The sequence below is a fragment of the Phascolarctos cinereus genome, unplaced genomic scaffold (genome assembly GCF_003287225.1).
Source record: "Phascolarctos cinereus isolate Bilbo 61053 unplaced genomic scaffold, phaCin_HiC Scaffold_2;HRSCAF=192, whole genome shotgun sequence".
Taxonomy (NCBI): Eukaryota; Metazoa; Chordata; class Mammalia; order Diprotodontia; family Phascolarctidae; genus Phascolarctos; species Phascolarctos cinereus.
This window is the reverse complement of record NW_027555625.1, coordinates 129,946,783-129,970,834: the sequence shown is the minus strand read 5'-3', so window position 1 is coordinate 129,970,834 and position 24,052 is coordinate 129,946,783. Positions and strand designations below refer to the sequence as shown.

The following is a 24,052-nucleotide window of genomic DNA, read 5'->3' as shown; positions in this document are numbered from 1 at the left end:
GTGAGGGAAAGAACACATCGGAAAATCAGGAGAGCCTGTCAAGGAACTAGTGAATCTAACTCCCATCAGTTCAACCTGCCTGCACTCAGTCACTATCAAAGACTTAAGTCCTCCCACTGAGCAGAGGGGCTTCTTGCTTCAACGAATTGGAGGAGACTGGGCCCAGAAAACTGAAAACAAAGGCACAAGAGTATAAAGAAGCAGAGAAGAGACCTCCAGAGATATGGAACCTCAGATTTGGTCACTCTTCTTGGGGCTGGCGTGGAAACTCCAATTCTTCCTGCCTCCTTTCCTTATTCATGGTTTCTCAGAGCCTTCCCCCAGAGCTCTTGGAGTAAAAGGTTAAGGAAAGGTTGAAGGTGTATTATCTCCTTCGGCTCCCATACCCCAATCTGCGTATTACATTGAAACATGGATCTCCCCGGCCAGTCAAGAAGGCAGGAGAAGCCAACGTCAATCTTGAAAGCTAGAGAAAATAGGCTAGCAAGAAAGAAAACATAGCAGCCTGCCCTCTCCTTTCTGAAGATAGCTTCAAGTTCAGTTTTAGCTGCTGCGCCTACACAGCAACACCAGGGCTGCGCACCTGTCTCTGGAAAATCACTGGCCTTGCAAATTTCCCAACGCTAAAAAAACCCTGGCCTTGGCTTAGTGTAGTGCGGAAGCATTGCTAGGCAGCCGCTCTGAGCAGGTGTATTTTTCTTTTTCGTTTCCACCCGAGTAATGAGATTTTGGGGGGAAATTGTGGGGCAGGCGAGGCACAAGAAAAACAAACACCAAACAAGAAATATAATCATCCTGGATTTAGAGGAATACGAATTGTTCGAAGTGCCGTCGGGGCTGGAGTCAGCCTTTTCCGTTTTTTATTGCACTTATATACGCCGCTAGGTGGCGCCAAAGGCTTGTTGTCTCTAGGCACCGCCGCGCCTCGCCCAGCTCTTGGAAGGTGTAGCTACTTGGAGTTTGGGGAGCCCTTTTTTTCCTTTCTCAGCCCCTTTCACCTCGGATTTGGACCAGAGGAAAGTCCACATTCACATACGCCCTCCACCCAGGTCCCCCGAAATACCAAGGCTTTTGAAGTGAGGTTGGGAACTAAATAAATAAATGAAAAAATAATATTGTTTTATTATTTGTAACATATTGGGGCAAGGACTCCCCCCCTTTCCCAGCCCCTCTTCCTGGGGACTCCATTAAATTCACCTCTGTAAGGATCCAAAGAGGTAATCATTAAAAAAATTTAAACAATAAAAAAGAAGGGTATCTAACGGGGCAGGGTGGGGCGGAGAGAAAGACGATGAGGAAGGCAAGAGAGAAACACACTACGGTGTGAATATAGCCAAGTATTCCATTTATTAACAAAATAAGTCTTACCAACGGAGAGAGCTCTATTCATCCAAAACTGGCCCCACAGCCTCCGCGCTGCGCAAGACTGTGGGGGAGTAGGGGGAAGAATGGGAGGGGTTGGGGAGCAGGCTGGGGAGGCGGGAGGGAGTGTCATAGGTCACCTAGTAAGCCTTGACCGTTTGCCTGCCCCTGCTCCGGGGGTTCCGAACCAGGTGGGGACAGAAAGCTTGAGGCCTGTGGAGATTCGGATGGGGGTTTCTATCTCCCTCCCTCCAAATGTTTTCTCAATTGTATTAAGATCTCATTCGATTTTAAAACGCTGGACTGGTCTGATCTGGAGATGTCTGAGGAGAGAGTCCCCCTTTCTCTCCTATATAGCAAGGGTTGCTGCCCCAATAGGAGACTTAAAAGAAAGAAAGGATTATAAAGCACTTGGTAGACTAGAAAGAGCCAGGCCTTTCACGCGGCAGGCCCATCTAGAACTTTTAATTAAGGTGGGCCCTGATGGTTAGGTTCCCCAGGGTATTGTATTACTCATCCCTTTTGGCAGGGAGACTCCTGACCGTGTATTTTTGGGATATAGGGGTGAACGGAAATGTTCAGTTGGGCTGTTGGGATTCAATATCAGGAAACTGCTGCTAGAGACCCAGAGGGGCTCCTTGGCTGCAGGTCAAGGAAGGTTTCTGTGCCTTCAGGCCCAGTGCCTCATAATGGAGCCCCGAGGGAGGGAGGGGGAAGCAGTGCCAAAGGAGGGAGGGGCAGGCAAAGCCTAGGGACAAAAAGACAGCACTGCCGTCCAACTTTCGGCCTGCCTGACTCCCCTTTCCTCGAACTACGTATATATTTTTTTAAATCACCTCTGTTACCTGTACAAAGAAAAAAAAAAGGAAATGCCAATGGAAACAAGAGGAAAAAGGTGGACAGAAGGAACAATGCAGTTTCAAGTGTCAAGAATCATGCAAGAAACTTCCCAGAAAAGGAACAAAAAAACCAAGAATCCAAGAACCCCAATTCCCCCTCCTCCCAATAAAAACAAATCAATAAAAAGAAAGAAAGAAAGAAAGAAACCGGGGAGGGGGGGAGGTAGAGAAGAAGTAACTCTAAAACCCAAACCTAAGAGAAAAAAAGAAAGGAAGAGGTGTGGGGATCTTTTGATCACTTGATAATTATCATTATTATTATTATTTGGGCGGTGGGGGGGGGGACACAGACTTTTTGCATAACATTGACTCGTGGGCCATTAATGCACTTATATTCCCAGCTTGTAAGCTAATAGTACAGTAAATAAATACACAGTCCAGGAGGGTGGGGTCAGGAAGGGGAATGCTAGGAGGGAGGAGTGGTAGTGGAGGCTGCTGCCGGTGGCGGTGGTGGTGGTGGTGGTGGTGGTGGTAGTGGCCAGAAAGGAGGTGGAAGAGGAGGCTGGGCAGAGGGTAAGGGCAGGGGAGGAGAAGAGGCTGTAGTTACTGGTATCCAAGAGCGGAGGCTGAGGCTAGTCTCTGTCCGTAGAGCGCGTATGGCGAGTAGTAGGGTCCGGCTGTGGGTAGGGATGGCACAGCTAAGCCCCCAGGTGTGGGTAAGTGGCTCTTGCCATAGGGGTGGTACCGACTTAACCCCAAAGTATGTGGACTCCGCAAGGACAGCGACCCAGGGCTGCCGGGGGCGGCGGGTGGAGGGAGGTGTAGGTGACAGGAAGCTGCAGCCGCAGCGGCGGCCGCACTGCTCAGGCCTGACCCCCCGGGGTAAGCGGCTAGTAGTTTCTCGGCGCCGGGGAGGGCCGTGTGGGTCCGTAGGTGGCTGAGCAACTCCTCAGAGGTGGCGAAGCGCTTGTCACACGGCCCGCTGGCCGCTACCCAGTTGCAGCTGTGTGGTAGCGGTTCGTTCTGTAGCATGAAACCGTAGGTGTAGAGAGGATGTCCCGGGAGCGCAGCCTGCGCTGCGCTGGAGGAGAGGGCGGCGGGCTGGAGCGGATGGCCTGGGTAGACCAGCGGGTAAGCCCCCGGCTTTAGGCTAGGCCCGGCGGGTTCGTGCGCACTGCAAGTGGAGCAGCTGGAGCCGCCCAGGTGTGAGGAGGCGCTGTGGTAACCGCCCAGGCAGTAGGGGTCCCGGCATAAACCCTGCAAGAATGAGGGTGGCGAGGCGCCTGTCAGTGGACTGGAGCTAGGAGGCTTGCCGGGAGGCAGGCCCAGCCCCCCGGACAGCTGACCCCCCACCAGCCCGGATTTGCTAGGATCCAGACCAGGCACGAACTGGGACGGGTAGCCGGCGTAGGCGCCCACGATGGAGCCGTGATAGCCGATGCTGGAGGGTGGCAAAGGGAACACGGAGTGGCCGGGTTTGTACGGAGACACCGGCGCCACGTGGCCGGCGCCCACCAGAGCCGCAGGCGGCTCCGACTTGCGCCCGGACGAGCCAGCCTCTCCGCTGTGTGACGCGGGCTCGGCGCTTCGGCTCCCGCTTCCTGCCTCCGGGCTGGGTTTGGGGTCTTGATCTTTCTTGTCCAGGTCCCCTCCGCCCCCGCCTCCTCCGCCTCCACCGCCGCCGCTGCCCTTGCAGTCCGAATGGTGCGGTGAGCCGCCCCGGGAGTTGCCGGGGGAGGAGGATGAAGAAGAAGCTGAGACGGCACCTCCGTGCGGGGGGGAAAGGCTGGCAGGCTGCGCTGGGTACCCTAAACCCTGCCTTGTCTCCAGGGGAGGAAGAAGAAGAGGAGGAAGAGGTGGAAGAAGAGCCTCCATCTTTGCGGGAATCCCCGCCAGACCCCTTGGAGTAGGGTTTGAAGCTGGACTTGTCCTCCGTCGGTGAGTCCCCTAGCTGCTTGAGAGCCGCGGAAGCGGAGGAGGCGGCTGAGGCGGAGCGGCCAGAGTCCTTCTCCGGCCCAAGGCCGTTGGCCGCCGCCGCCACCGAGTTCAGCTTGGAGGAGGGTGGGTGGATCAGGTTTGCCGATCTGCGAGCAGGTTTGGGCCAGCAGCGCCAGCGGGCTTTTCTTGGCGTCCAGCTGCGAGAGACAGCGGTGGGGGGTGGGGAGGGTGGGAGGAGAGAGAAAGGAGGTAAAGGGACAGCGTGAGACAGCGAGACTAAGCGGATAGAGCGCGAGGGAGCCCTGGGAATATAGGGATGACGGTGGGAGGGAGCTAGGGACAAGAAGCGCCCACAAGGAGGGTGGAAGAGACGGCCGGAATTCTCCCTCCCCACCACGTGAGTTAGTAACCAAGATTTCTTAGGCCCCGGAGGAAGAGAAGGGGAAAGGCCACCTCACGGGTCACGTTCTCGGCCTGTTTGTGACTACCCTAAACATGATTGCCTGGGATGGGTTCCTGGCACCTTGGGTTCCAGGAGAAAGAGAACACCACCTCTCCTCTGAGGGTGGGAATGCAGGGGGAATAGAAGGGTAGAGAACAGCCAGTTGTGAAAGGGACTCGGCTTTTCTTTGCCTCCTAAAAGAGGAGAGCAAGGATCTGGCTCTTCCTTTTTCTTTCTTCCCCCACCCCTCTTCCTTCCATACACTTCATGTCCCGGGGAAAACTTATCCCCCAGTTAAGCGAACTTCGGAACGTGGAGGTCACTGGAGGCGCCTTGGGGCGTTGGAGTAGGGGGCGTGGATGATAGCATTCCAGGCGAGGGCCGGCTAGTGCACTCACTGCAGCGCCCCAGGGGAGGGCGCCCCAGGAACAGAGTGGGGAAGATTTTCAGCGTTTCGGACGCGGCCCCGAGAGTGGACTGGACGGGACTTGAAGACGGAGAGGTGTTTTTTGCAGGGGAAAGGGAGGACGGTAGTGGGGGTCAGTGCTGCATTTAAGCCTCTTTCGAGTAGGGGTGAAAGTTGGGGAGGGGTGAGGGTGGGGAGTACAGAGCCCACCGCAAGATCGCCTCTAGGAACCCAGAATCTGGGCCCGGCGTTGGCCAGGGAGAGAGTAAAGGAGACAGGGAGCAAAGAAACTGGGCAGAAAAACCTGCTGCCAGGAGGGATAAGCCTGGAGGTGTGAGTAGTGCTCCGGTATCAACCACTGGCCCGACCCCTCACCCACACCCCTGGTGCACAAGAGTGACCGGGTTCTACTAAGCGGAGCTCGGGGTCCCAGGGCATAAGGATAAGGACCAGGGTGAATTGGGCGGCAGTTTCAGGCAGAACCTACGAGGAATAGGTCGTGAGGAGTGGGGGTGGCATGGGGGGGGCGTTGCGGAGCAGGGACTGACCTCGATGGGGCTGACTGGAGTGGAGGAAAGCGGCTGCAGGTATTCCGGGTGCAAGAGGTGGCCGGTGTGCGCGCTCAGCATCTTCAGTACCCTGATGGGGAGTCGGTTCGCCTGCCGCAGGGGGTCCGCCGGAGGCAGGAGGGACACCGCCGCCGGGACCGCTGGTCTCTTCCCTCCTCCGCTGCTCTGACTGCTGCCGCTGCCGCTGCCGCCGCCGCCGCCGCTGCTGCTGCTTTCCGGTGTCCTTGGGTTAGATCCAGCGGGCGAATCGCTCATTTGGAGGAGGCAGCGCCACGGGCGGGGACGGGGGGGGCGGGGAGGGGGAGCACCGGGGAGGCGAGCTCCCGGGGCGGGCGGGCTCGCTCCGCAGTGCCGAGCGGGGTGCAGCAGCCAACCGCTCCTCCTCCTCCTCCTCCTCCACCTCCCCTCCTCCGCTGCCACCGCCGCCGCCACAGCCAGCACCGCCGCCGCTGGCCCCGGCGAAGAACACAAAAACCTTCCCCTTCTTCTAGCCACACGTCAAATACCCGCGATCGGCAGCCACACTTCAAAGGGATAGCCGCGCCCGCCCAATCGCTGCTCTCGCAGGGACCCCGGGGCGGGGAGAGCTGGCAGGCAGGGGGCCGGCCTCGCCGGGTGGGAGGGGAGATCCTTAAAGGAGCCCCGCTCCGCCTCCACAGAAGCCTCAGCTTCCCGGATTCAGCGGTGGTTCCCCCTTCCCCCCCACTCCCCAGTCCTCCACCTACCCTCTCCCCACTGGGCGTCCCTTGCCTCGGGGGTCCCTATAAGCACCGGGACACCTCTAGGAGTCAGAAGAGCGGATATCTGCTGCTGCTTGCTTCGTCCCTCTGGGTTCTCACCCCTTTCCCTCTTTCCACAGTAGGGGTGTCACGCGGGCCAAAAGAGGTGCTGGGGGGGCAGCTGCGCCCCAAGTTGGGGTGGGCACAGTAACGGGTCCCCAGCTTCTCTCGGATGCTGGCTTCAGAACGCCCAGGGTCAGTCAGAAACGGTGCCAGTGCTCCCCCGGGGGCGCGTTTCTGAGTCCACGTCTTCGTTCGGAGCCGACCTGGGAGTGTTAGCTCCTTTGGCAGCGGAGGGAAGAGAGAGCGCGGCGCCCTGGACTCAGAGGCACCTCCTGGCCCCGGGCGGGCGGTGCTGATCGGTCAGCTTGAAGTACTCTCTAATGATCTGTCAGGTCCCAAGCTGGCAAGTTAGGGAGAGGACCCACTCTGGGTGATGTCATCGCCGCGGCATTACCTCTCCTGCCCAGCCAAGGCTTCTAACCCGTGGGTAAAGCTCGCCTACCTCGTTCTCCCTTGCCCTGGCCTGCCTGATGCTCTGTGAGCGAACGCTGATTTATTACTCGGATATTTGAAGTGTTTCGTGTTTCCTTTCATGTCCTCTCTAGAGGCAGAAAATTCTTTCCCTCACTACCACGCCTGGCGGCTGTTTGCTGCTGCTTATGGAGTTCCGATCACTGGTGAGACCCGAATCCCGGGAAAAAGGTTTCTCACTGGGCACCCTCTCCTACCTCCCCTCACCCCTTCCACAGAGTTACAGAGACTTGAGTGTATATAGATGTATGTATGTATGTATATAAACACTTTCTCCCACTATGTATGCCCGTATGCATGTGCTTTCTTATGTGAAACAGGCATAGGGAAAGAATGGAAATTTTGGAATGATATGGAAAGAGCAGGCTGTGGAATCAGAAGACTTGGGTTCAAATCCTCCTCCTCTACTACCTATGTGACCAGGGACCTAGGCCTCGATAACTTTTCTCGGACCCAGTTACCACATATGTAAAATTGAGGCGAGAGTGAATTGGAGCTTCCTTCTTGATCTGCGATCATGTATATGTCCACAAAGAGTCGGGAACCCGAAAGATCACTAAGATGGGGAAATGCTTTCATACTGTGCAGACAGCATTCACCTCGGTCATTCACGGGGAAAACTCTTTAATTTTTGTGGTTTTTTGACAGCGGGCTGGATCTCCTAGCGTGCTATATCATTTCTCCAAATCAAGGCTTTAGTTTTCGTTGTTTTTTTTGTTGTTGTTGTTAGGTTTTTTTTTGGGGGGGAAGGTGTTATTGTTGTTGTTTGGTCAGGGTTTTTCGAATGAGGGTTGTTGAAGAGAAATGTAACAGAGAGAGGTATTGCCGAGATATAGTTCTTAGGACCACCCCTCTAAACTCCAGGCGCAGAGATGTCTTTTCTTGGCCCTCCCTTCAGCCACTGAAGAGTAGGTTCTATCACATGCTTACCTCAAATACTAGTACTCTACCAGCCATCATCAGGCACTCCATTTAAAAAAATAATAATAAATATACATATTCTGAACTTAAGAAATAAAACAGGCATTTCCATAACATAGTAAAATTTTTAAAAAAGAAATGATTGTACATGAAACCGCAAATCTGTTATGTACAACTTGCTATCCCTTTTGAATATATAATAAAGTTATCATGTAACTTTCTTTTTTCCTTTTTTTCTTCTTTCCTTCTCTTCCCCCTCCCCCACTCCATTTCCCCCCTAGACCTGTCACTTTGGCTGTGCAGTATTGTGTGAGGGATCCCAGTCCAGCCCAAAATGAACCCTTCTGTAGGGCTTAGTTCACATTATTCACTCTAAACAACCAAGGTATATTTCTGAAATCATAGAATTTTAGAGCTGGGAGGAATTTAAAGAGTCTTTAATAAAGATTACTTAGTTCTAGGTATAAGACAAAGGGAGAGAAGCCTTTCAAGGGAGTCCTTTAAGCTGAATGAAATATTTTTCAATCAATCAATTAGGTATTTATTAAGTACTTACTATGTACCAGGCATTGGGGATACAAGTACAAAAGAATGAAACAATCATTAATTGAAATAAACTTTCATCCTAAAGGAGGAAGACAATAAGTTCACACAAGGTGTCCCAAAGGTCTTAATATACTTGTATTAAGACTTTTGGGACACCCTGTATAAAATTTACAGCACAAATAGAAAATAAGCATGTTTGTATTTATAAACACAAATATTATTATACTGCTTATGTACGTACACACAGGGCCAGCTAGGTGGCACAGTGGATAGAGTGCCAGGCCAGGAGTCAGGAAGGCTCAGATCAAATTTAGCCTCAGACACTTACTAGCTGTGTGACCCTGGGCAAGTCACTTAACCATGTTTGCCTCAGTTATCTCATCTGTAAAATGAACTGGAAAAGGAAATGGCAAACCACTCCAGTATCTTTGGCTAGAAACCCCCCCAATGGGGTCATGAAGTGTCTGACATGACTGAAAAACAATCGAACAAAAACAGCATACACAGTAGTTAAATAAAAGTTAATTTGGGAGGTATACCACTGGCAGTTGAGGGGGCTTGAGAAAGGCTTCATGCAGAAGATGGTGCTTGAGCTTGCTAGTACACGGTTAGTACAAATGCATGGAGAAGGGAGATAACCAGTTTGGCTGGATCTCAGAATGTGGGAGTTAAAGTAATGTCCAGTGAGACTGGAAAGATAGTTTGAGGCCACGTTTATAGGATTTAAAAGCTAAATAGAGTAATTTCTATTTGATTGTATAAGCAATAGAAAGCCACTGAAGTTGGTTGAGTAAAGGAGTCACATGGTCACATCTGCACAAAAATTATTTTGCCAGAAGTCTGGAGGATTGGAATAGGGAGAGACCTGAGGCAGGGAGACCTATTTTTTAAAAAGTAATTAATTTTTAAATTTATGGAATAAAACAAGGATTTCCATAACATAGCATAATAAAAAAGATGATTGCACATAAAACTGCAAATCTGTTACGTACAACTTGTTATTCCTTTTAAATATATAGTAAAGTTATCATATAAATTTTTTCTCCCCCCCTTTTTTTTTCTCTCTCTTTTCTCTCCCCTGGAGGTGCTACTATTAAGGGGCTGCTTCAGTAATCTAGGTGAGAGGTGATGAGGGACTGTGTTAGAGTGCTAAAGAGATATTGTGAAGGCAGAAAAGGGAGGATCTGGCAGTTTTTTGGATATGTAGAGTGAGGAGTTGAGGATAATGCTGAGATTATAAATCGGAGATTTGTGGTGCCTTTGGTAGAAAGGGAAATTTGGGAAGAAGGGAGAGTTTACAAGGAAAGATAGAGTTGAGCTGTAGATATGTGAAATTTAAGATGTCTCTGGAGTATTCAGTTTTAAAATGTGCCATGAATGGGACGGAAACTCAGAGGGGAAGACTGGGGCTGGATATATAGATCTATGAGTCATCTGCATAGACATACTAGTTAAACTAGTTTGAGCTAATGATGTAGTAAGAGTAGACATATAAGAAAAGAAGGTCCAGGGCAGAATTTTGGGGAACATATAAGCGGAATGATACGGATGATGAGCCAGCAAACGAGATTGAGAAGAAACCGGGAAGTAAAAATCCAGAGAGAAGAGATGTCCAAGAGGAACGGGTGGTCTGCAATGTCAAATAGAGCAGATTGGTTGAGAGAGATTGAAAAAATCCAAGAGATTTAGCCAGTAAGTGATGTTTGATAACATTGAAGGAGTAGTCTCAGTTGAATAATGAGGTCAAAAGCCAGATTGCAAATGGTTTAAGAGTGAGTGAAAGGTAAAGAAGCCGAGACAGCAAATGGAGACAACTTTTTTTTTTTTGGCTGAGATAGTGAGAAGAGATACAGGAGATAGCTTGAAGGCATGTTTGAAGGGATTAGGGAGGGAAATCAGGTAATAGGAAGATGTGGTAGCTTTAAGAGAGAGGGGGAATGATTTAGGATGCAATCTGCTGGAGAAAACTGGACGGGCTGGAATCAAATACACATACACAGGGGTTGGACTTAGAAGGGCATCCTCTTAGAGTCTGGGGGAAAGGAAGAGAGAGTTGGAAATGAGGTCAAGGCTTTTTGAGATGAGGAAAGAAGACAAGAGCTCACTTTGAATGGCCTCAATTTTTTTTTCCATTAAAGTAAGAAGGTCTTTAAGTAAGAGAGAGTGCAGAGGAAGAGAAGTGGGGGGTATGAAGAGGGAAGAGAAGATTTGGAATTTTTTTTAATAGGGAATGAGATAGAGATTCAATTCAAGGAGGAATAAAAGGGCTGCCTTGCTTCAGTGAGGGCCCGGTTGGAGTTGGATGATAACGATTAATTTATAATGTACTTGATCAGCAGGATGGTGAGACTTTCTCTTACATTGTTATACAAATTATTTGTATTCAATTCAATTCAATTCAATGGTCATTTATTAAACATACTGTGATAGGCCCTGGGGAATTTGAATAAAAAGGGAAAACACTCCCTGTCTTCAAGGAGCTTTCATTCTAACTGAAGGATACAACTTGGGATCATAGGTATAGAGCTAGAAGGGACCTTAGAAGTCTCAAACTTTTTATTTTACCAATGAAGTAACTGTATCCTAGAGAAGTTAAGTGACTTGCTCCAGGTTACACTGGTAGAAAAGATAAGAGCTAGGATTTGAACTCAGCTCTCCTGTCTCTAAACTCAGAACTATTCCCACTGGATCACCCTATTTGGTGAGTAGAAGCTCCAGGTGGGAGATTGCACCTTGGAGCTGAATCATGAAGTAAGTTAAGGATTTCCTTAACTTCTCCTGCTATTTCTCCATAAAGGTGACGAGGGTGTATATTCCAGGACACAGAGAACAGCCTATTGCAAAGGCAAGGAGTTGGGAGATGGAAATTCAGGGAGCAACAAGTAGGCCAGCCAGACTAGAATGCAGAATAATGTGAAGTGGGTCTGGAAAAGTAGATTGTAGACACACTATAAAGTGCTTTAAATACCAACCTAACGGGTGTGTTTTAATCTCAAGGCAATAGAAAGCTTTCTTAAGCAAAGGAAGGTTATATTTTCATTGGATTGGAAGGAGCAGAGATTAGAAGCACGGAGATTAATTAGGAAACTATTGCAGTAATTCAGGTAAGAAGTTATGGGAGCTTGATGTAAGGTCATGAGTATGTGAATGGAGAGAAAAGGATGAATATGGATTAAGTCATGGAAGTAGAGCCAAAAAGATTTGGCAACTGATTGAATATAGAGGGCGAAGAAAAGTAAAAAGTGGAGGCTGACCCTGATATTGGTAACCTGGGTGACTGGAAGATGGTAGTGGCTTCAGAAGAAAGAGGGATGTTTGGGGTGGGGCAATGGATTTGTTGAATTTACAATACCTATGAGACATCTGGATAGAGACCTCCATTAGACAGTTGGTACTGTGGAGTTTAGCAGAGTATATATCTCTGACAGAGATAATAAGTGAACCCATGGGACCTAATGAGCTAAACAAAAAAACAGGGTTTAGAGAGAGAGAGAGAGAAGTGTAATGGCTACATTCTGGATATACTGCGCTATAAAACATGTATGTACCAAGATCGTGAGGTTAGGAAACCTCTTCTAATAGGGGTTGTGTCTGGTAACTGGGATCATCTCCAGGGGTGCCCAGTTCAACTACTTGCCCCCTCCCCTACATTCTTTCTTTTTATTAATTTTTATTTTTAATTTATGGAATAAGACAAGCATTTCCATAAAATTGTAATAAAAAAGATGATTGCACATGAAACTGCAAATCTATTATATACAACTTGCTATTCCTTTAAAATATATAATAAAGTTATCATGTTAAGTCTCCAAGATTCTTATACAAAAGAAATTAGGTTAGAATGAGCCTTAAGAACAGCCTTGAAGGGGGAAAAAAAGAAACAAAAAGACAGTTTTAAGGAAGAGGGGGAGGAAGAGCCTCAAAACTTTGCCTTGGCCATGCTTATGGAATCATATTTTTAAAACTGGAAGGCATCTTAGTTGTCTGTCTGGTCAGATCCTGAGAAACTGAATGAAGCCCAGACTTGACCAGAGTCACCCATGTTGTAAATGGCAGAGCTGGGATTTGGACCTGGGTCCCCGATTCAAAATCAGTGACTTGCATGGAAGTATAGTCACCTTATTACATTTGTGGATAAGAATCAGGAGGACAATAGGCATTATAAAAGTGTTGTAAAACAAACAATTTGGAAAAACTTAAGAACTCTGAACAATGCAGTGATGATTCCAGACAACAATGATGAGAAATGCTACCTGACTCCTAACAGAAGTAATTCACTAAATATGCAGAATGAGTTACACATTTTTTTTGGGACATGACCAATATGGGAATTTGTTTTGCTTGACAATACATATTTGTTACAAGGGTTTTCTTTATCTTATTTTTTTCTGATGGGGGTGGGGAGGAATGTGGCAGGGGGAAGAAATGTTTGATAATTGAAAATAATTAATTAATTTTTGGATGACATGAAGCTGGGAGGAATCAGCACTAAGTTTCAAGACATTATTAAGATGCAAAAAGATTTTGACAGGCTAGTATTGTGGGCTGAAAAAGAAGGTTAAATTTATTGCAGTAATTGTAAAGGCCTGTACTGGTTTAAAAAAGTAGTTTTAAAGATGGGGGAGACACTGATAGACATTAGTTTCTATGAAAAAGACTGGGGGGGGTTGTGTTGGGTGGTTAGTGGACCGTGAGCCTCTGGGGTGTTTTTTGTTTTTTTGTAAAGTACTAGCTATTATTTTATTGCTGTACTGGCCTGCCTGAGTCACTTCCCAGTCAATGTGTATGCTGAGGACTGAAAGTGAAAAAAGGAAACCCAAAGTGAGATATACTGTGTCTCTAAGTGTTAAAAGTAGCTCTGCATATACCATTCTCCTCTGCCTTTTAATATGCCCACCATCACCACCTTCCAAAACCCCAAATAGGACTAAAACTCCAAAGAATGTGCACCTGGCCTTTGGAAGACCTGCTCTGCTGGATCAAGAATACCAGAGGGAATCAAGTACGGAGCCGAAAAGAGCTGCTCCTCAAGGGAGCCCTGTAGGAGGAGGCGCTGGCTAGAGGGAAGACCTTAGGAGACAGTGAAAGATGAAAGATTTCTTGATTATTGCAACCAGCCCAGCTTCGAGGGTGAGCCAAGAAATCCTTCTAGGATCCAAGCAGATGTGTGTTAGGAGTGATTAATAGGGAATCAGTTGGGAACAAATTGGGGTTGGGGAGTTGGGAAAGAGAGAGAGAAGATGGAGGAAAATTAGGAAGAGAGGAAAAATGGAGATGGAAGGAAATAGAGAAGGAACAAAAGGGAGTAATGGAGAGGAAGAAGAAGACAAGACAGGAGAGTCATTTCTGCAGAGAGGGGAAGGGTTTTGCTCCTAACAATGAACTAGCTTTTAAAAAAACTATTATAAATATTAATATTTATTCATTATTATTCTTAGAAATAACTAGCATACTTCATTTTCACTCTCAGTTTTCAGGCAGTGGCAAGGGCATGGGCTGTTTCCTTTCCACCATGAAGCAAGCCACCTGGAATCATCCAATAACATCCAGGGGAAGCATAAGTACAGCTCCCCTTCGGGGTCCCTGGGCTCTTTGCCATCAATGAATAAGCCAGAATGTTGGATAGAAACTGGAAAGACATATGCATGGAGGCCAGAAACCTAATTAAAATATTTGGGAGAGGGACTAGACCCATGATTTTATTGGTGTAGTAACTCCCCCCACCCACAGGTGAGAAAATTCCCTCTACTAACTGCCAGGGCAGCTAGGTGGAGAAGTGGATAGAGTACTGGGCCTGGAGTCAGAAGACTCCTCTTCCTGAGTTCAAATCTGACCTCAGTCACTTACTAGCTGTGTGACCCTGGGCAAGTCACTTAACTCTGCCTCAATTTCCTCATCTGTAAAATGAGCTGGAGAAGGAAGTGGTAAATTACACCAGTATCTCTGCCAAGAAAACCCCAAACAGACTCAGGAAAAGTTGGACACAACTGTAATGACCGAATAACAACAACTGCATATTAAAGTCTAGACTTAATTAAAGTCACAATTAAAGTGACTTGCTCAGTGTCATTCAGCCAGTATGTGTAAGGGGCAGGATTTAGTCAAGGTCTTCCTGGTTTTGAGGTCAACTTTTATCCACTAGGGCCAGGTATTTTTTAACCTTTTTTTGTGTTATGGACCACTTTGATAGTTTGGTGAAGGCTATGGACCCCTTCTCAGACAAAATGTTTTGAAATGCATAAAATAAAGTGTTTAGAATTTCAAAGAAATCAATTACAGAGAAGTATAGTTATCGAAAGATTTTTTTTAAAAAAAGTTCACAGATCCCAAATTAAGAACCTCTATGGACCAGGCCCTTCTGCCATAATAGTTTGTAAATGACAACTTTACCAAATGATTATTACAATCAGAATTTGCCATTTACTTAGTTGAAACTGGAAATGTGTTACCCTTAACAGTGCTCTAGTGGCCTAACAATAAATGCAACTTCCAAAAGGGTTTAATTTAGTGCAAGGGGTAGTTTATAGATTCATACAAGGTCAGAGCTAGAGGGGACCTTATGTTCAAATGTTCAAAAGGCTCTTTGACCCACTCATGGGAGTATTCACTCCAGTGATGCAGATTGCAGCGTATCTAAGCCTTTCCATCCTGAACGCTTCTTGCCTATATATTATCCTGTGCCTCCCTTTTCTATTTCTTTGTCACCGTCGGTGCAGAATTGGATAGAGGTTACACAGAATGGAGGATTATTTTGCATTTTTTGTTGTTTAATAATATAGTACCTTATGTTTGTATAGCATTTTAAAATTTGTACGGCTCCTCACATATCTCATTTGAGCTCCAAAATATCTGCCCTGTGAAATAGGTGCTATTATTTTCCTTTTTTTTCTTTTTACATATAAGGAAACTGAAGCTGAGGACTTGCTAGGGATGACACACAATAGTAGTGTGTGAGGAAGGAATTAAACTCTGGTCTTTCTGACTCTAGGTCCAGAGTTCCACTCACCTAACTACCAAGGTTGCCTTGACCAAAGAATTAAGTCTCTCCATACTTAGGCTGGTTCTTGGAAAGCAGACACAGTCAGTTGCCAGTTTCTTAGGACATAGTATGTCAGAGTTGGAAAACACATTATTAGAACATAAAACATATCATTTCAGAGCTAGAAGAGGCATTAGAACTTAGAACATAGAATGCTGGAATTGAAAGAGGCCTTGGAGATCACAGGCTGACCCCTTTATTTTACAAATGAGGAAACTGAGGCCCAGAGAACGAAGCTGACTTATCCAAAGTCACATAGACAGTAACTGGCAAAGTCACTGGGAGATTCTGGCTGGATGGTCAGCTGACCAATGTTTATTGAATGCCAGTTATGAGGCTTTACAAAGGTAGTAGAAGATACACTCCTTGTTTGAAAAACAGCAGAGGCACAGTCCCTGTTCTTTTTGACCTAAGGAAAAGAGAGACAATTATCTGGGTCACCCTACAAAAGTTATTTTCTAACATTTAAGCAATCTCCTTGCAACAACCCTATGAGGTAGGCTAAGAATTGTTGCCTTTTATTCATGAAGAAACTAAGGCTTTTAGGAGTTAAGCAACTTGCCAATGGGCACCTAACTAGCTGCCTGCCAAATGGGAATGTGTAACCAGGCTCCCTTACACCTGAGTCTAGCAAACTTTGCACTGGTATCATGGTGTCATGCTGCTCCTGTCTAGGTAACTCTTGCTTGCCTTGTCTTTGGAAATTCATTCAATTCACAGAGCATTTATTGAGTAGTCAGTCAGTTAATAAGCATTTATTAAGTGCCTGGTATGTGCCAGGCACTGTTGTAAGTACTAGAGATACAAGGAAAGGTAAAAGGTAGTCTTTGTACTCAAGGAGTTCATCTTCTTCTATGGGGAAACAGCATATACAGACATGGGTACATAAAGTATATTGAAAGGAAACATGAAATGATTTTAGTGAGAGGAAGAAAGGACTCACAATTTGGGAAGGGGGATGAGGAAAGGCCTCTTATAGGAGGGGATACCTGAACTGCGCTCTGGAGGACACTAGGGATTCTATGAAGTGGAGGTGAGAGGAGAGGGCATGGCAGACATAGGAGAGAGTCTGTACAAAGGCACACAGATGGGAAACAATCTCATGTAGAGGGAACAGTAAGCAGGTCAGTCAGGTATTATCATATCAGGGAGGAAGAGGTGAGAAATACGCATCTGGACTTGGTATGAAATTAGACTAGTGGGAAATTGTCTTTTTTGAAACCATTCTGGCCAACCATTTACTACTGAAGAAGACATTGTATTGCAAGGGCATGAGCTTCAAAAGTAGTATGAAAATTAAAGCAACAATAACAACCAGCCAACATGAGTTATTTTCTTTGTTTTGTTTTGTTTGTTTGTTTTTAAATATGCCTGGGTCCCCTCCCCTCAAAACAAAACTGATTTGGAAAGACCTTCAGGAGATTCTGAATATTTATGAATTTTTTTTCTCTTCACCATTCCTATTTACATAAAATTTGCCACCCTGGGGAAAAAAATGCTTGAGTCAGGTTGTGAGGTAGAGGTGGTAGATTTGTTGTGTAGGGTTAATGTGTAGTTTCAAGCCCTTGCTGAGACAGAATTGCCTGAATGATTACTTCTCTCTGCATAACACTCAGACCCTAATGGCAACAATGTGAAATAATATCTCGCTAGGTAACTATTTACATTTTTTTATATAAGCTGCAAGAACTCTGAAAAGTCAACTTCACAGAGAACTTTGGTTTTATTCTCTCTGTTGCTTAATATCTTTCAGTAACTGGCAATTATGACCTTGGCGAGGTTCCCTGATTCAGCACACACCACTCGCAGGCTTGAATGCAGTCCACCTGGGTGCCCCCATCCTGCGGGTTTCAGCTACTATCTACAGTATCACAGGACACAAGAAAAGTGACAATGACCATGGACAATTCAGTGGCACCTGAAGATTTACAAGGCAGTTACCTCACTAGGGTCTTGTAAGGGAAGGAAACAGAATATCAGAGCTGCCAGGGTATCCCAGATATCATCTACTCCGCTGTGAACCAAGCTTTTTATATTCTGGACTTGTGAAATTGATTTTTTGAGCCCAGACATAAAACTTTACATTTATCCCCATTCATTTTCTTTTTATTAAATTGGGCTCAAATTTTCAGTGTGTCTCTTGGTGTCATAAGTGGTGTCTCTATCACTTATGTCATTATTTTAGTCTTTGATAAGTATGTTAAACTGCTCAGGCCCATAGACAATTACCTGGGACATTCCTCTAGAGACTGAGTTGTAGGATTGTTAATGACTATGCTTGAGGTACAGCCCATTCAACCAGTTCTGAATCTACCTAATTGTACTATTTTCTAGCTCATATCCCTTCATCTTTTCCAGAAGAAGTGGATGAGATACTTTGTCAAAAGCTTTGCTAAAATCTAGATAAACTACAGTTGTAACATTCCCCTGGTCTACCAGTCCAGTAATCCTGTTAAATGTCAAGAGTTGCCTCATTCCTGGGGATACTGGGATAAAATGAGATAATATATGTAAAGCTCTTAGCACAGTGCCTGACATATAGTAGGAGCTTAATAAGCACTTATTCCCTTCCTTTCCCAATAAATGCGATTAGTGCAGCTGAAAGCTCTGGTTGGGTTGGCCAAAGTAGTGACAAATAAAATTTTTTAAAAAGCATCCTTTGCAAAGGATGCCTGTGTAAGACCATTGCTGTTCAGAAACAACCTTACCGTAAGTCCCAGTAAATCCCACCTGATTTTTCTCAAAGCCTGTGATTGGTAGGTTTAAAATACTGTTGGTGATATCAGTGGCTTAGATCAGGGGTCCTTAACCTTTTCTGTATCATGGACCCCTTTGGCAGTCTAGTGAAACCTTTGAACGCTTTCTCAGAATCATGTTTTTAAATGTGTAAAATAAAATACATAGTATTACAAAGAAACAAATCATGTTGAAGTACAGTTATTGAAATAGTTTTGAAAAAGCCCAAATTTATAGACTCCAAGTTTATAGAACTTCTTGCTTAAAAGAAGGCATTGCCTATCAAATTTAAGATGACTTGAAACTTGGGGAAATGACTATCTTATTGTTTGATAGAATTCAAATTGGAAAGGTAGAATTCAAATTGACAGGTAGAATGATGGTCCAGATCTAATAAGATGGCACTTAGTAGATATAAATGTAAATTCCTCTATGTGGGTCCAAAAACTCAACTGTACAGGTACAGGATTGGGAAGAAATTGAATAACCAAAAGTTAATGAGAAAAATATTGGAGATTCTTAATGAACTACAAGATAACTATGTGTAGACAGTGTGACATGGTAGCCCACAAGGGCAGTGTTAAACTTACTAATTTCAAGGGATTTCTTTGTTGTGGGTATTCCCACCACTAATGCAGATTGCACTGTGAGGCATAATGGAAATATTATTAAATCTGGATTCATAGGATCATGGTTTCAATCTTGGCTCTGCTCCTTTACTATCAGAGTGACCTTGGGCAGGTCTTTTAAATTCTCTGGGCCTGCTTCATTTCCTTATCTGTAACAACAGAGATAATAATAGCACCTGCCTTTCAAGGTTGTAGTGAGGATTAAATGAGATAAGGTATGTTATAGATGGTAATAATAATAAGGCTAATACATATACGTTAAGATTTAGAGTACTTTATATATAAATAAAAGAAGCATATTAGAGAGATATAAAGATACCTATATTTATATATAAAGTACTTTGCAAATCTTAAAGTGCAACATGCATGTTAACAGTTATTATGTATCATACCTTATATGTAGTATGTGATCTATATATAAAGCACTTTGCAAATCTTAAAATGCTATGTAAATGTTAGTGATTAAATAACAGTAACAATTAGTCGTAGTAGTTGCAGTAGTAAAATGAGGGAGTTGGTCTAGATGACCTCTAGGGTATCGTCCAGCTCTAAATCTGTCATCCTTTAATTATTCACTGTATCCTTAGTAAAGGGTCTTTGTGAGTTCCTGTGGACAAAAGAAATCATTACCTCATGGTCACATTTGTGGTGATAAATCTGTTGTCCTTATCTAGCTAGGCTGCTCCTGAGACAGAAGTATAATCTCTTGTTGGGCTCATACCTGAATCCTTTCTGTCTTGTTAGGACCTGTTGCACTCTGAGCAGCAAGGAGTCACAGTGGCTAAAGTGCCAGGCCTGAAGTCAGGAAGACCTGAGTTCAGATGAGGCCTCAAATAGCTACTAGCTGTGTGACCCTGGGCAAGTCACTTAAGCCTGTTTGCCTTAGTTTCTTCACCTGTCAAATGAGCTGGAGAAGGAAATGGCAGATCACTCCAGTATCTTTGCCAAGAAAATCCCAAATAGAGTCATGAAGAGTCAAACACGACTGAAAAAAATGACTGAATTCATGTCTTCCTCTACATGGATGGCCTTCAGGCACCCAGGATCACTTCCATACCATGATAAGGAATTTAATTCCACTCAATTCAACAAACATTTATTAAAAATCTACCATATATAAGGCACTAGGCTAGGTGCTAGGAATATAAAAAACAAAAAACCCCCAACACAACACCAAAACAGAACAGAACAAAACCAAACCCTAGTCCTTATTAACAAGAAGCTTACATTCTACTTCAGATGGGGGAGGATACAGCATATAGATAACATGATAATCTAGGTCAGGGCTTCTTAAACTTTTCCCACTCTCAACCCCTTTTTGCATTTCAGCAGCGTTCATTGGCATTGCATGGCATGATGGCGTGCACAGTGCAAAGTGTGTGTGCTTTGTGTTCAGAACCAAGGCTTCAGTGAAGCTATGCGATGCAGCATGGGCAAATGCTGCCAGAAATACCTCGGATTCATTATGTGATTGATTTTTAATTACTTTTTGGTCATTGTACGTTCAGAAACCTCATGACCCCATATGGGGTTGTGACCCACAATTTAAAAAGCACTGACTAGATAATCATCATCATCTAGAGAATAACAATTTAGATAATATAATAATAAAGATAATATATACTAAAAATAAAGATAATAATGTAAAGTCTGAAACTAGGGAGATCATGGAAGGTTTCATTGAGGAGGTGGAACCTTAATTGACTCTTGAAGGAAAATAGGGAGACTGAAGGAGAGAGATGAGGAAGGAGTGCATCCTAAGTATGAGAGAGCCATATGAGTCTTCAGCAAAAGCTGAAGGCTTGGAGGACCTAAAAGAAACACAGGAATCTAAAGGGGAAAATCTTCAGATGCAAAACAGACATTCCCCACCTTAGAAAGGGTAAGATGAAGCTTGAATAGCTCAAATTGCATATGAAGTCCAGTGAGTCAAAGAACTAATTTCTAGGGCATGCTAGTACTTTTGTCTCAACTCACTTTATCTGAGTAAGATTCCTAAAAAAGCATAGGAGTATAATTGACTGAATTGTGATTGATCACCTTAAGCCAAGGTAGAATGCCTTACTAAAGGAAGGGGGGTTTTGAACAAAGAAGGATTCTCTGGATTGGAGAGACTAGACCTCTTTACCTCCTATCTGGATGTGACAAACCTTAAAACCGAGGTTTTGAAGGAGTTAAGGAGAAGGATGTTTCTGTTCATCCTAAAGAGCACTGTAAGGTTCTAACTAAAAAGAGACCTATAATACTATAGCTGAAGAGAATACAGTATCATCTAGCTGTCCATTGAAGTCTAGCAGATTAATCTGTTCATCAAAGATACTATGTTCTAAGAAAAGATCAACAATGAAGTGACATGCCTGGCCAAGCCGGGTATTAGCAAATCGATCTGTCTAGCACTGTCCAGAAGAGAAGCCCATTATCTTCATTCAGTAAACATTACCTTGTGAGGTTTGTCCAGTCTGGGTCAGTAGCAGCCCTGTGAATGTCTATAGGAACAGCCTAATGTCCTGCTTAAGTTGGTGTTCACTCTTACTTCAGTCTACTCTGAAGGTATCTGTGTGAGAATGAGTCCTTGGTTTGCAAAGTAGTGTTTTATAATTGTTCTTACTATGTCATTTGAGTTGTATCTTTGCTAATTAACTGAGTCTTTTGGCTGTTAAAAGGAAACATACTAGTGGGGGCTTGTGAGTTAGCTCACAACCAGAGGTTACTCCTAGAACTCTGAAAATAATATCATCCACCACTCTGGGGGCCCAGCCTGCCAGTACCAGTGTGAGTTGGGTGAGTCTGGGGGTGGTATTACATAGGCACGGGGGATCTGAGTGGGGCTATATACATATATATATACACATACACACACACACACACACACACACACACACACACACACATATATATGTAAGAGATAGCATGTTGAGTTCAGGGAACAGTTTAGCAGGAACATATTTTCCTAAGGGGGAAGGTTTTGTAATAAGCCTGGAAAAATAGGTTGAAAAGGCCCCTATATTCTAACCGAAAGAGTTTTTATTTCATCCTAGAGGTAGTAGAGAGTCAACAAAAGTTTTTAATTAGAGTTTTGAGTGAGTGACATGATAAAAACCTATACCTTAGAAAGATTTTGGTAGCTCCATGAAGGCTTGTGTAATGAGAACTAAAAGAATAATGATATAATCTACAAAAAGAGGAAAATTTGGAGGAGTGACAGATTTGGAAGGCAGAAGACTGAGTTTGAAGAACCTATAGGATATTTAGGTAGACATTTCCAGCTGGTAGATGACTTAAGGGTCTGAATTTAGGAAAGCAATTAGATAGAGATTTGGGACATGTTTGCATCTAGATGATAATCAAACCCATGTGAATTGATGAAATCAGCAAGGAAGAGAGCAGGGCATGTAAGATTGTATAGGAACTAGAAATGATGCTGGAGAAAGCTTGGGAGCAGGATAAGGAAATGTATGATAGCTGTCTTCAAGTTTTGAAAGCACCCTCCTGCACGGGAGGCATTAGATTCCTTTTTCTTGGTCTCCAGAGGGTAGAACTAGAGAAGCAATTTTTGGCTCCATTTAAGGAAAAACTTCCTAAAAATTAGAACTGACCAGAAATGGAATATTCTACCTTGGGAATGGGGAACTTAGTGAGTTGCTCATCACTGAAGTTCTTCTAGCAGTGGCTATATAATCACTTGTCAGGGTGTTGTAGATGAGATTCCTGCTCATATTTCTATAGGACTTGAATCCACTCTCCCAATCCCATCCCAGGGTTTTTCCTGTTCTATGAATGCATCACCTCTGAGGCCTCTTCTAGCTTGGAGATTCTAGGATTCTAATTTTCTTACAGGTTGCTTTTTGTCAGTCTTCCCTCCTACTCCCCCTCCTTTCCCCCCAGAATGCCTTAAAAAATACATTTCCCCCATTGAATTTGGTTTTCTTTCTTGAGTCCCAATCCCCTCCCATGTAAGAATTCTTTTTCATCTTCTGGGTCCCTGTCCTCCCTCCATCCTGGGTAATTTTCTCACCATTGCAGGATGAATTCATAAAGATGATCTGATTTATGACAGGAGACATGTTTTAAAACAACTGACGAGCTATAAGATGGGAAAAGACAAGGAAGTGCGATTATTTTATTTTATTTTATTGGTGGAGTTCTGGCAAAGGAAAGCAGTTTCCCCCCCCCCCAAAGTTAGAATTCATCTTTCTCTCTCAAGTAAACAAATAATAATAAATAAGTTTAGCTGGAAAACATGGGTGGGGACTTTGCTACAGACTATACCCTAAAATGAGAGCACTTGGAGTTTGTTTTTCCATTGAATTACCTTTAAGTGGACTCTCAAAAAAAACCTCATTTTCTTTCAATGTGACCAAAAGGAAAGGCCTCCCCTGATACCAGTGTTCTGAAATGGCATCTGACCATCTCTATTTCTTCTCTCCCTTGACCCCATAATGATCATGGGGGTGGAAAAGGAGACCTCTCCAGGTTGCTTACTTTGATGACAGAGGAAAAAAAAGAGGAGAAATAACAGGTAAAAACAAAAGGAAAGAGGACCAAGGAGGCAAAAGAAAAAATTACACTTGGGACAAGAAAAAGAATATTGTATGCTTTCTCCGATGGTGAGTTGATTCAGACTTTCTGTTAGTAGCATTTGAACCCTAATTCCACGCTCACAGAAAATTTCTCTTGGTTTGGGAACCTCAATGTAACTGAGTTCAGGGGAAGTCCCATGAGCATTTGACTGCCATTCTTTCCCTGGTTCCTGCCAGACCAAGGTCTTCTGCAACTTTGCCATCCCCTTGTTTCCAGTGGGTACAGAGGGGGAAGATTATGTGAGTGGCAGGCTGTCTTGTGTAGGCTCCCACAAAACCACACTGAATGGTTCTAACTGGCAATGCAAGAAGGGAAGATAGATAGGTAGATAGATAGATAGATAGATAGATAGATAGATAGATAGATAGATAGAATGAACATTTAGAAATTGCTTACTAAGTGCTGGGAATACAAATACAAGCAAACCAGATAGTGTCAGCCCTCCAAGAGCTTATATTCTGATGCAGAATACAACACATAAAGGGTTGCATAAAAGAGGGGGAAGTAGATAGAGGGAGGGGACATCGGCAGGAGATTTCAGGAAGTGTCAGGGAACCCTGTTTCCTAGAAAGATAAGGCAGAAGGTTCACCCGGGGTGGAGTCACCATGATGTAGAAAGCAATCATGGCACCCTCTGCCCTGCCCAGACTGCCTTGGTGCTTGGCACTGAAGAGTTACTCACTCCTATAGCAGACCTGGGTTGGGTTGGGTTGGGCTGAGCTGGGCTGTGC

At 44.8% G+C, this 24,052-nt stretch overlaps 1 protein-coding gene across 1 annotated transcript; it reads right to left on the bottom strand.

The window, feature by feature from the left end:
- Positions 1-1,324: 1,324 nt before the first annotated feature.
- On the bottom strand, positions 1,325-6,951 carry ZNF703 (zinc finger protein 703). Its single transcript, XM_020985289.2, is given in 4 exon segments — positions 1,325-3,980; positions 3,982-4,266; positions 4,268-4,336; positions 5,536-6,951. Coding segments are annotated over 4 exon segments (1,806 nt in total). The 5' UTR covers positions 5,812-6,951; the 3' UTR covers positions 1,325-2,804.
- Positions 6,952-24,052: the final 17,101 nt, after the last annotated feature.